Source organism: Narcine bancroftii, chromosome 2 (genome assembly GCF_036971445.1).
Source record: "Narcine bancroftii isolate sNarBan1 chromosome 2, sNarBan1.hap1, whole genome shotgun sequence".
Taxonomy (NCBI): Eukaryota; Metazoa; Chordata; class Chondrichthyes; order Torpediniformes; family Narcinidae; genus Narcine; species Narcine bancroftii.
Genome location: NC_091470.1, coordinates 77,945,853 through 77,959,317, shown reverse-complemented (window position 1 = coordinate 77,959,317; position 13,465 = coordinate 77,945,853). Strand labels below are relative to the sequence as shown.

Sequence of the window (13,465 nt, the reverse complement as noted above, 5' to 3'; positions counted from 1 at the left end):
GTTATTGCATTAAAGACTGGGCTCATAAAAGTGTGCCTGTTCACTGGTACATTCTCTGGTCTTCCATATGAGCTGCCCCACTGAGCAGGCTATAGAAGTTGACTACAGGTCCTGCTGCTCCAAAACATCCCAACATGTACCTGAGGTACAAACTGAAACCAAAATGGCAGCATCCGCCACTGTTAACAATATAACGGGAACAGGAGTCGAACGTTCACGAAGGGGAATGAAGTTAGAAGGCAGAGGCAGGTGATCGGGATCAGACAAGAGGGCAGTAAAAGAGGCAGACGTTGTTGGAGGGGGAGGGAAAGAAAGGGTGAAGGTGGAGGCAGCTGCTGGAGAGTCTTAAGAATATGAAGGCTACTCATGCTGAAATCTGATGTAAGGAAGATGTGAATGGGAGCCAGTAGGTGAGAGGATTCAGTGGATGAAATGATGATGGATAGGATCAGGAGAGGATGAAAATGGGTGATCTGGGTGGGGTGTGAAGGAAAGAATGTACATGAGAATATTAGAGGCAGATCAGAGAGACTGAAAGGGGAACACAAGAGGTAAGGGTAACCTGCAATTAGAAAATTCAATGGTTATATAGGCTACCTAGGCAGAATATGAGGTTTTGTTCCCCAAATTTACATCTGGCCTCTCTTTGGCAGCGAAGAAGCGGCACAGTTAGTGTATTGCTATTACCGCCTCAGCAACCGGTGTTAGAATCCATGCTGCCTGTAAGAAGTTTTTTTTTCTTTTTTAAAAAGTATGGAAAGCTTTACGAATTTGCGTGTCATCCTTGCGCAGGGGCCATACTAATCTTCTCTGTATCATTCCAATTTTAGTATACGTGTTGCTGAAGTGAGCACCTGCCTGTAAGAAGTTTGTACATTACCCCTATGTCTGCATGGGTTTCCTCCAGGCGTTCCAGTTTCCCTCCTCCAATCCAAGACGTACCAGAGGTTGTAGGACAATTGGGTGTAAATGGGCCAATGCTGTTGGTGTTCTGTGATTAGTAAGGGATTACTTAAGGTGGAATGTGAATTGGGGGAAAAAAGGTTGTAAACCACTGGTCTAAATTTAAAAAAGGGGAGAATAGACAGGTCAGTGTGGGAATGAGATCTGAAATGCTTTGCAACCTGGAGTTTGGGATGGCCATTGCAGACAGATTGCATATAAGTGCTCTGCAAACAGATTTCCAGGTTTCTCCTTCCGCCCCCCCCCCCACTTGGCTCCATTATCCTTTCCTTCTCCTTGGACGACCTATCCCCTACCAGCCCTGTCTCCCTTCCCCACTTTTATACGGGCCAACTCTTCACTGGGTCCTGATGCAGGGTCTCAACAAGAAACGTTGACAGTTCCTCCCTTTAACACCCACCACCCCTTCCATGCAGTCTGACCCACTGAGTTACTCCAGTTTTTTTTTGTCCTGATAAGGTCTGCACATTACTGCCTCAGAAGGACCAGTGAGGAGGTAGGCTCCCAAAGGGCCCTGATTGCTTCCTCATGATTCAGGAGTGAGTTGTCGGCTGGATTAGCCATTAAGCAAAATACGTACATGCTTAGGGCAGCAAGGGAAGGGGGACCAAAGTTTTTTTTTCCAGTGCCAGATTTACCATGGTGCAACTGAACTAGAGCCCCACAAAAAGGCCCCCCAAGAGATTTAAAAAAAAAGATATATAGCTTATGTTTAATATAGTTATGGGGTCTGGTCTGGAAGAAGGTAAAATTTTTAATTTATTATTTCACATTCAGCACTTATTGAGTCTTGTCCATTAGACAAAGGTCGAGGGCAACATTTCCTCTAATTTTTAGTAGCTCAGTGTGCAGAAAAATCTTATGTTGTGCAAATTTTTTTCCTGCGACAAATGCATGTGCATACTGAATACTTGGACAAATGTAAACTTGAAATTGTTTCAAGGTAATTTTGGCACAGCCTCTCTCTCATGGCTAATAAAACTGTATTGGTATGTTTTAATATAATACAAGTATGATTGTGCTCTAAATTCCAAAACAAGAGATTATTTTCAATAAATATACTAATTAATGACTACATTATTTTGAATAACTGTCTTTTTGTGCGCCAGGAGCTTGTGCACACCTTAGCAGGCACAGCCACAGAGGGGGAACTGCTGCTGAGCTGTGCTTAGGGTTTTCAACCTTTTTCTTTCCACTCACTTTAAGTAATCCCCATGCCATCAGTGCTCTGTGATTAGTAAGGGATGGCTTAGGGTGGGATGTGGGTGGAAAGAAAATGTTTGAAAAGCACTGTTTTAATCGTACCTCATTGACTCGTTATGTGCACGGTTTTCATATTTGTTGTAGATAGAGAATTTAGGTTAAAAAGGGCTTAAGTTAAAATGTGATGATTAATTATAAAAGGGGAAGCCAGAATAGACAGGGAGCTTACCATAAAAGTTCAGCTGGACAATGTTATAACAAACAGAGATCTTTCATGGTCACAAAGAGACATGTAGGAGCCAAAGATTGATAAAAGAGTGAAAAACAGAATTTAGTGTGTGCAGAGTTCGTAGTGTACGTGACTAACATGATCATTACAAATGCAAGTGTACTTAGAATGATTTTGCACAAACTAACCAATTAAAACAGTGTTAAAGAGGAGGGGAAGGACAAGCAAAAAAAGTATAAAAATCAATGCACTGTATGTATCGGGGCTTGACTTGGCGAGAAGCCAGTTGAGTCCAACTCTGCAGACTTGTAAATAAAGCTTGTCGTGTCACCAACTTTAAAGAGACTCATGTGTGAGAATTTGTACTTCTGACAACTGGGGGCTCGTCCGGGATCTACACTCCAGCCGTGGGAGGAGGCGAGTAAGGGGGACATCGGAGGTGGTGCACCCCGCTGAGTTCAGCGGCTCCTAGTCCCTTGCTCGTCGCCTCGGGCGGCTTGAGCGAGTGGTATCCGGACAAGGTGACACGACAAGACGAAAAGGAGAGGGGTGATGGTTCAATCCCCAGGAAGACACCGGTAAGTGACGACTTACGATTGTGGTGTGGGGATTGACGGACGAGACCACCCAGGTAACGGTCATGACGGGGAAAAAAAAATATAAAACGATAAATCAGGTGTAGAGCCTTTGTCGTGGCGTGAGGACCCTGTCGTGGGACCTTAGGATAGACCCCAGGGAAAACCTCGGCGGGAACCGGCGGAGGGATAGTACCTCCGATGAGGCGTCCGAGATGAAAGGGAGTAGGGTCCCGAACGTGGGGGGTCCTCAGCAACGATAAACGGATCTAGGTGGGAAAATGGGAGGATCAAAATCTAAGGGCTCGTCTGAAAGATCAGGACTTTTCCGGGGGGGGGGGTTCCCCTTGACAGCCCTTTGGGGAGAATGTTTGAAAATTGGGATAGTAAACGATATCGAGACAAAGACAAGAAAAAGATGGTTCAATATTGTCTTCTTTGGTCGAAACAGCCTATCAAAGGTTCCTCGGTCTGGTGGCCGAAATTTGGATCTGATGAGGATTGGGTTAGATAAGCATTAAACATATATGTAAACTCGAGACAAAAGGTGAATCAAGAAGAGTCGGCGTATGCATTTTGTTGGGTTCCCTGGCCAGGATCCTTAACAAAATGTTTTAAATTGAGGGTAGCGGGAGAAAAGAAGTGGGAACCTTTGGACAACCTCCCCCCTCCTTATGTTCCCCCGGTGCCCACTGCGCCCGAGGGAAGCTCGCTGCTGGAGGGGAAAGGTGATGAATCTGATTGTCCCGGAAGGGGCCGGGAACGAAGGGATGAATTAAGGGAGTCGGACCCTAAACTTCCACCGGTAAACCGACCCTGGACCAGATCCCAGACTGGTCCAGGACCATCGAAGGCTCCAGTAAGCCTAAATCCCCTGAGGGAAGTTTCTATGGGAGGACCGGGAGGGGGAACGGGATATGTAAACGTTCCCCTAACCAGTACTGAGGTGCGGGGATTTAAGAAGGAAATGAAAGGTCTATTGGAAGATCCCATGGGACTGGCCGAACAGTTCGACCAGTTCCTGGGACCAAATACATATACCTGGGAAGAGATGCACGCAATAATGGGAACATTATTCTCACCCCAGGAGAGGCAGATGATTCGACAGGCTGCCCTCCTCATGTGGGAATGTGAACAACCTGGGGACCCCAGACCCCATGAACAAAAATATCCCCTGAATGAACCCAGGTGGGACAAACGAACACCCGAGAGATTGGCAAGTATGAGACAATACAGAAAGTGGACGATTAAAGGAATACGGGAGGCTGTGCCAAAGGGTCACAATTTCGCCAAGGCATTTGGGAACCACCAGGGGAAAGATGGGTCCCCTACTGATTTCTTGGAGAGGGTGAGAAAGAATGTCCAACAGTATGCGGGTGTGGACCCTAGTACACCAATGGGTGAACAGCTTATTCGAATCGAATTTGTGTCCAAATCATGGCAGGACATTAGGAAGAAACTAGAAAAGGAGGAGGACTGGAATGAAAAACCCTTGAGCGACCTGTTAAAAAAGGCGCAAAGAGTATATGTGCAGAGGGAAGAGGAAGGTCAAAAGAAGGCAGCGAAGATTATGGTACAGACTATCCAACAGATAAATGCCGAGTCCAGAGGGGAAAGGAAACAAAACCCTTACTCAGCGTTGGTGAAGTTTATGTATGAAAAGCTGACAAATGAAGATGAATATCCATTGAAATGGACCCAGGAGGAGAAGGGATGGCTTGAGGACTTGAAGCATCGCCTAACGCGGGCCCCGGTACTCACTCTGCCCTCTTTAAAACAACCCTTCCAGCAATTTGTCACTCATAACCAAGGAACAGCTGTGGGAGTTTTGACGCAGGAAAAAGGTGGTCAGCGACACCCAGTGGCTTTCCTGTCCAAAATGATGGACCCAGTGTCTCGCGGATGGCCGACGTGTATCCAGGGAGTAGCGGCTGCTGCTCTGTTGGTGGAGGAGGCACGCAAACTCACTTTTGGAGGAAGGATGACTGTGTACACCTCCCATTCTGTGAGTGTTCTATTAGCACAAACTGCCCATCGATGGCTGACTGATTCCCGCATATTAAAGTACGAGACCATTTTAATGGTCGGAGAAGACCTACAGTTTGCTAAGAATAATAGTTGCAACCCAGTTCAGTTTTTATACGACGGTGAAACAGGGGAAGAAGTGGAGCACGACTGTGTCGAGTTGACGGATTTCCAGACCAAGACCCGAGAGGACCTTTGCGATACTCCCCTGGGAGAGGGATATGAATTCTACATTGACGGCTCCGCCAGATGTGTTGACGGAATGAGGAGAAGCGGGTATGCCATAATAGGAGATGCTTGGGAAGTGGTAGAATTCGCGAGGCTACCCGGAAGCTGGTCGGCACAGTCCTGCGAACTATATGCCTTGCAGAGAGCCCTCAGAGTACTGGCAGAGAAAACTGGAACAATTTACACTGACTCCAAATACGCATACGGGGTAGTGCATACCTTTGGTAAGATCTGGAAGGAGCGCGGTCTGATTACATCAAGAGGAAAGGAATTGGCACACGAACAGATGATTACTCTGACTTTGGAAGCCCTGACATTACCCCGGGAAATAGCAGTGGTCTACATACCAGGCCATCAGAGGGAAGATACCCCGACCGCAATTGGGAACAGACTGGCTGATGAAGAGGCCAAAAGGGCGGCCATGCAACAGGAAGTCCATTTGCTGACCTTAATCCCAATAAGACAAGGTATAAAAAGCTCCCATTTTCACTGCTAAGGAAGAAAAGGACATGGCTCAGTTGGGCGCAAGCCAGCTGCCTGATGGAACCTTAAAGACGCGATTGACAAAATTAATGGTGGAGACTAAAATGCCTTGGATAAAGTGTCTGCCCCTGGCCTTATTGAGAATTCGTACTACCCCATGCAGGGATGTGGGGATGTCCCCTTATGAGATGATGTTTGGGTTTCCCTTCTGGAGTACAGTTGAGGGGTGTCCCACCTTGGGGGAATGGAATATTTTTGTTAGGAACTATCTACAGGCACTGTCACACTCTCTTACAGATTTACGAAAGGGGACTATTGGCACAAACACCACCTCTAGACTTTTCTTTACACAAGGTGGAACCGGGAGACTGGATTCTCATCACAACCTGGAAAACTGAAAAACTCCAGCTACAATGGGAAGGTCCATTCCAAGTTCTCTTGACTACAGAGGCTGCAATACGAACAAGAGAGAAGGGGTGGACGCACGCATCCAGATTTAAGGGACCTGTAGAGGCGCCTCAGGACCCTGATACGGACTCAGATTGGACTTGTGTTCCTGGAGACAAACCTCTTACTTTGTGATTTCGCAGGAAGACTTGATTGACAATGTTATTGTTCTATGCTTTGGTTTTTCTTGGTTTGCCTATGTCTTTGTCAGGTCTGAAGTGTAAAAAGTGCAGAGACACAGTAGTCCTTTTTCAGGACCGCACTTGGGAAAGAAAGGAGGGTAGTTTCATTTCCCATACCTCAGTTCCTAAGCAATGCTGGGCAGAAAATACCACCCAACATCCATATACCCCTTGTACGGAGAATGAGGGAAGTAGTGTGGGTCATTATATACAGATTCCTAATAGTACTCCTTTCCCTCTTAACGGTTGGCCCTGGGAGGGTGAATCAGGCCCACCATGCCCTGATGGACTCTGGTTCTGCATACACCAGCGTACTGTTCTGGTAGAGAGTCCCACTCCACACTCGGGAGTGCCTGCCCCTTTGGGGCATCCGGACTTGGTTCGGGTCCATCCAAATGGCCATGAAAGTTTCAGCCACGCAATTGGGGGAGTCAACCTTTTTGTTGATCTTGCAACTAGAATTGCAGGAACTTTTAATGTAACCAATTGTTGGGTCTGCGGAGGTCTACGGATGTCAGAGCAATGGCCTTGGTGGGGGGAGTCCCTCGACTCATGGACCATGATCTCCCGGGTTTGGACCACTAACCGAACAAGGTCAAGGGAGAATTGGTCTCTTTCCAAAGTCCCCTCCGGTTTTTATTGCCTCTCATGAGCCGGCAAGTACCCGGTAGGAAAAGTCCCTGCAAGGCTGTATGGATCCGCATTTCGCCTGGTAATTTCACTTGGTTTCCTAAACCCCTGACTTGGTTCCTATCCACTGTTTTTAAGACTGATTGCCTACCCCTGTCTAATAGCAGTTTTCAGCTTTGGAATTGTAGCAGCTGATTATTCCCTGTCTGCGCAGCCTAGTGATTTCGATGGTCCAGCAGACCATGCAGCCAGGGGGCCTGGGAGACCCAGTTAGAATTTTACTTCAGCACGAAATTGATTTATCAGAAGATGGTGCTCTTCCTTGGGTTAAGGCCCCCATTCAGAAATAGTACACACATTTTAAAGAAAGAAAGGGGTGGATTGTTATAGATAGAGAATTTAGGTTAAAAAGGGCTTAAGTTAAAATGTGATGATTAATCATAAAAGGGGAAGCCAGAATAGACAGGGAGCTTACCATAAAAGTTCAGCTGGACAATGTTATAACAAACAGAGATCTTTCATGGTCACAAAGAGACATGTAGGAGCCAAAGATTGATAAAAGAGTGAAAAACAGAATTTAGTGTGTGCAGAGTTCGTAGTGTACGTGACTAACATGATCATTACAAATGCAAGTGTACTTAGAATGATTTTGCAAAAACTAACCAATTAAAACAGTGTTAAAGAGGAGGGGAAGGACAAGCAAAAAAGGTATAAAAATCAATGCACTGTATGTATCGGGGCTTGACTTGGCGAGAAGCCAGTTGAGTCCAACTCTGCAGACTTGTAAATAAAGCTTGTCGTGTCACCAACTTTAAAGAGACTCATGTGTGAGAATTTGTACTTCTGACAATATTTTTCTCAAGCAAAATATTTCAGTAACAATTGGGTCGAGAGCAGTGATTCTCAACCTTCCCTTCCCACCCACATCCCACCTCAAGCCATCCCTTACTGATCACAGAGCACTGATGGCATCTTCTTCTTTGGCTTGGCTTCGCGGACGAAGATTTATGGAGGGGGTAACAAGTCCACGTCAGCTGCAGGCTCGTTTGTGGCTGACAAGTCCGATGCGGGACAGGCAGACACGATTGCAGCGGTTGCAAGGGAAAATTGGTTGGTTGGGGTTGGGTGTTGGGTTTTTCCTCCTTTGCCTTTTGTCCGTGAGGTGGGCTCTGCGGTCTTCTTCAAAGGAGGTTGCTGCCCGCCAAACTGTGAGGCGCCAAGATGCACGGTTTGAGGCGTTATCAGCCCACTGGCGGTGGTCAATGTGGCAGGCACCAAGAGATTTCTTTAGGCAGTCCTTGTACCTTTTCTTTGGTGCACCTCTGTCACGGTGGCCAGTGGAGAGCTCGCCATATAACAGGATCTTGGGAAGGCGATGGTCCTCCATTCTGGAGACGTGACCCATCCAGCGCAGCTGGATCTTCAGCAGCGTGGACTCGATGCTGTCGACCTCTGCCATCTCGAGTACTTCGACGTTAGGGGTGTAAGCGCTCCAATGGATGTTGAGGATGGAGCAGAGACAACGCTGGTGGAAGCGTTCTAGGAGCCGGTAGATGACCCATGATTCGGAGCCGAACAGGAGTGTGGGTATGACAACGGCTCTGTATACGCTTATCTTTGTGAGGTTTTTCAGTTGGTTGTTTTTCCAGACTCTTTTGTGTAGTCTTCCAAAGGCGCTATTTGCCTTGGCGAGTCTGTTGTCTATCTCATTGTCGATCCTTGCATCTGATGAAATGGTGCAGCCGAGATAGGTAAACTGGTTGACCGTTTTGAGTTTTGTGTGCCCGATGGAGATGTGGGGGGGCTGGTAGTCATGGTGGGGAGCTGGCTGATGGAGGACCTCAGTTTTCTTCAGGCTGACTTCAGGCATAGGGATTACTTAAAAGTGGGATGTGGGTGGGAAGGGAACTACTGGGTTTAACCCGGCTCTGGTGGTGGAAGAGCTCGGGTTCCCCGACGGACCGGACAGGAGGCGGCAGGATCCACGGCCACCATGACCCTGAATGAGGCCGGGCCCGGGGCCAGCGGTCACGGAGATCCCACCTGAGAAAGGGGCCGCGGTGTAACTGCAGAACGTGCAATGATGGGGCTGAATGCACATCTCACTAAGGGCGAGGAGAGACTCTGAATAATTTGTGCATGGTCTAATTTTGGGGGAAAAAAACTAGAACACAGAAAACAGGCCATTCAGCCCTTCTAGCCTGTGCCGACATTCGTCCGAGGAAAGAACTGTGCATTTCACCCACGTAGAACCGGCTGACTTTCCCAACAGTCCGGGACCGTCACGGCGGCGGTCCCGCGGCCTCCAACCCACGAGACCGAACCAGGAACTCCGCTCCGCTGGAACACTCACCCCTCGCCTCCTCCGCCACCCGCCGCACGCTCTGCCGCACCGCCTGCATCGCTCCTCGGGGATCGCAACGCCGCCGACCGGCCGGGAGGACCTCCGTCGCATTCGCTCCCCCCGCAATCTGGCGCTACCCAGCGGCCGTGAGAGGTTTTACCTGCAACGCCGCCAGGTTACTGTATCACCCTTCGGCCGGCTGGTTCCGCAGCGCCCCCATTCGGCCGGCTGGCGGGTCCGCAGCGCCCCCATTCGGCCGGCTGGGTGGGGATGAAGATTCACATCTCCTCAAAGTTGAGTTTGCCCTACCTGTTCCAAGTTTGAGGGCATCCACCAGTGAGCGCTGCTTTCTACTAACCATCAATGCATCTTCTCTGGATTATCAGCACGATTGGGCAAGGCCACCAAGTTGCACATGCTCCTGATATGGAAATAATCGTTGGATCTGACTACTGGCATGGCACTCACCTGACCATAGACGGTCTGAAATGGGCAATTGCCTTGCCATCAATTGCCGGATCCTGTAAAATTCCAAATGGTGGTGAGTGAGGAGGTAGGGCACAAGTGGTGCATCTTCTGTGGTAACAAGAAAGGCATGATTGGTGGGGAGGAAAGAATGGACAAGGGAGTCGTGGAGGGAGTGGTCCAAGTGGAAGGCAGAGAGACAAGGAGACGGGAATGTGTCTAGTGGTGGGATCACGTAGTAGATGGAAAAAATGGCGGAGGAAGGTGTGTTGGATGCGGTGGCTGGAGGGGTGGTAGGTGAGGACAAGGAGAATCCTGTCCTTGTTGCACATGGGGGTGGAGGAGGCCAGGACAGATGTTCTGGTTGTGGAGGATAGGTGGGTGAGGGCGGAGTTGATCGTGGTGGAGGGGAAGCCACGTTATTTGAAAGACATCTCTAATGATCTAGAATGGAAGTCCTCATCCTGGGGACAGATGTGTCAGAGACTGAGGAAATGAGAGAATGGAATGGAATCCTTACAGGGGACAGGGTGGGAATAGGTGTAGTTGATGTCACTGTGGGAGCTGGATGGTTTGTAGATGCCTGTCGAGTGTTTATCTCCTGAGATGGAGACAGAGGTTGAGGAAAGGGAGAGTGTGGCTAGAGATGGACCAAGTGAATTTGAGGGCAGGGTGGAAATTGGCAGCAAAGTAGATGAAGTCAACGAGCTCATCATGGATACATGAGGCAGCACCAAAGAAATTGTCAATGTCGTGGATGAAGAGTTGAGGGGTCTTGCCTGTGTTGGCTTATAGCATGGATTGCTCCACATAGCCAACAAAAAGGCATAGCTAGGGCCCACTTGAGTACCCATGACTGACCCTTTAACCGGAAGAAAATGCAATGCGTCAAAGGAAAGAAATTCAGGGCTTTGAGGCCTTCAGTATGGAGATGTATAGGGATTGGATATTCATGGTAAATATGAGGTGAGTGAATTCTGTGAACTGAAAATTGTTGAAGTGATGGAGGGTTTGTGAAATGTCCCGGATATAGATGGGGAGGGGCTGGACCAGGGGGACAAAACAGTAGAGGTAAGCAGAAACTAATTGGTGGGGCAGGAGCACGTAGACATGATGGGTCTGCTGGGTCAACTGGATTTGTGGATCTTGGGAAGGAGGAAGAAATGGGTAGTACGAGGTTGGAATAAGGTTGGAGGTCAAGCCAGGGAGGTGACTGGAAGTGATGAGTTCAGAGATGGTGCATGATACAGTGGTCTGATGAATTTTGGTGGGGTCCTGTTGGAGGGGTAGGTAAGAGGAGGTGGCTTCAGCCAGATAGAGGTCAGTGCGCTAGACCACAACAGCCCCACCCTTGTCTGCGGGATTTATGTTGAGGTTTGGATTGGTGCGGAAAGAGTGGAGGGCCAGGCGTTCAGAGGGCGCAAGATCTGAATGAGTGAGGGGAGTAGTGAAGTCCTTGCGGTTGATGTCTCAGCGGCAGGTGGAAATATAAAGGTCCAGAGCAGATCCAAGACCGGAATGTGGTGTCCAGGAGGAGGAAGACATTTTAAAGCAGGAGAAGGGATCTGTTGTGGGGGGTGGAGAATCAAGGTTGTGGAAGTAACAGATACTCGATAATCAATGTGAACTTGGTGTGTTTTTTCATAATTCAGATGTGCGAGTTAAGTCCCATTACTAAGTGTGATGGGACATGATAAGAAACAAGGCAAGTTGTTGTGCGAAGGATAAAACTTCACATTCAGGGGTTTTTATGGAGTCCCAAATATACGCAGGTTCAGCAGTGTGGAGCCACTCCCATGTGCACTTCCAATGAGTGAATAATGTCCTTAAAGAAAATCTCGCCATTCTGTAAACTTAGGCATCTTGGTGTCAGGTGATTTTTAAAACCATCACCACTGGAATAGTGAGAAAGCAGCACACAGACTGAACAAATGTTAATTTAACAATCAAACAGAAATTCCACAGGTCCCCGAAATTGTGTGCTCACTTTGAAGAGTCCCTCCAAATCTTTCCTCCCAAACTTTGGGATTTTATTGCAAATGGCCAACAAGTTGTACAAACACAATTGGAAAACAGATTAAAAAGACTCACAGTGCAAAAAACACAGGGATAAAACACATCCACAACAACCAGCTTAAAAATTAGATTGGTGACCCATTATAGAAATGAAACGTTACTCTCATTATAAAATACATTGGTACAAATTAATCTTAAAGAACAATAATTCAAAGAAATGACAGTTTAAAAAGACTCCAAATGGGCACTCCACATGCACCACTGATGTTCATTATCTCAATGCACCATGCAAAATTCATTCATGCACACAAAAGTTGTTCCCTGGTCTACACAAGTTTTCAGTCTTATGCAGAGTAGAGGTCTCTTCAGTTCTTCACATTGCAATCACTAATTTAAAAAAAACTGGGATTATCTGCACCACACCATAGTTACAGGGAATGCCCGGAGCTTCTTGAATTGAGTCGTGTTAGAAAAATTATAAATAAGTCCCTGTAAGCGGCAGACACATTACTGATTTTTTTTCTGGAGCAAGCCCCTGCTGGCAGAAGGTACCCCTATCATTGGCACATTCAGGAAACGTTAGCTGTCACCTTGGTAGGGAACATACAAAACCTACTCGTAATCAAGAGAGAAGCACTAACTCCTGGTACCTGAGGGAGAAGCCACCAACTCTGCTAGTACCTGAGAGTAGAAGCCCTCACACTACAGTCAGATTCACTATCAGTGTAAATGTGATCAGTGAATTTCACAGGGGCTGAAGGGTGCTGGTTTCATTGCTGCTGGGCACCTTCTTCCCATGCCACAGGTCCCTCGTGGCTGAAGGTGCGCTCAGGCTTCACATTAAACATGCATCACTCTCTTGCACATTTCGATATGTCTCTTACTCAGACAACTGCATCCTCTCCCTCGTTCTCCGCTGCCCAGCTGGCATCCGAGTCAACCCTTGCCGCTTCCAGACATCCGTGGCTTCACATCACACAAGGTGACTTCTTCACATACACAGCAAATGAAGTAGGTAAGGCAGGTTTTAATACACTCCTCCCAGAGCATGCAGTTTCTTCGATCGTTTATACAGAGTCTCTGCATACTGCAATTTTCTTTTTAAAGCTATTTAAGTTTTTACAAAATATTTTATTTATTTTTTTCCACCTCTGGCCATTTTAATTTGAGCTCCCTGTACCAGGAGAAGTAGCAGCCAGTGATCTAAATAGAGGGAGTACTGCCGACCAGGTACAATGAGAAGTCTCTGCAGCCTGTCTCTGAACAGAGGCCTCATAATCATGGTCACACTGAAAAAACACTTCTAGTGGAAAAAACGGAACTCTCTCTTAATGGACGCAATGTTTTTAGTCATCATTTTCCTGAGAGAGCAAGGGGGTGCAAGTAGGTACCAAAAGATCAGGAAAAGCAAAGAATTAAAAATCTTGCCATCTTCTAAGAGCTATCTACAGGGATGAACTGAGCACTACAAAACACTTTGTCTATAGAAAACATTCTTTTTTTAACCAAGGTTTTGGTAAAGAGGAGTGAAATACGAACGTCTGCAGACGCTGCGATTATTGTAGACACCAAAATGCTGGAGGAACTCAGCTGGTCTTTTCAGTGTCCATAAAAGACAAAGATACATTGTTGATGTTTTAGGCCTGAGCCCTTCTTCAAGCAGACTGAGCGAGAA

General features: G+C 47.3%; 1 protein-coding gene, 1 long non-coding RNA gene and 1 other non-coding gene across 3 annotated transcripts in view; 1 reads left to right on the top strand and 2 right to left on the bottom strand.

Moving 5' to 3' along the window:
- jmjd7 (jumonji domain containing 7) overlaps positions 1-9,413 on the bottom strand; it is a 43,276-nt gene extending 33,863 nt beyond the window's left edge. The window contains exon 1 of the mRNA XM_069917176.1: positions 9,319-9,413. Coding sequence (XP_069773277.1) covers positions 9,319-9,367 — 49 coding nt within the window. The 5' untranslated portion in view covers positions 9,368-9,413. The remainder of the gene's footprint in view (positions 1-9,318) is intronic.
- LOC138755965 (U6 spliceosomal RNA) lies at positions 748-854 on the bottom strand. Its single transcript, XR_011352661.1, has one exon. It is a non-coding gene; the product is annotated as a U6 spliceosomal RNA (small nuclear RNA).
- On the top strand, positions 2,366-7,781 carry LOC138753776 (uncharacterized). The gene is made up of 2 exons (XR_011351424.1): positions 2,366-2,973; positions 6,004-7,781. It is a non-coding gene; the product is annotated as an uncharacterized lncRNA (long non-coding RNA).
- Positions 9,414-13,465: the final 4,052 nt, after the last annotated feature.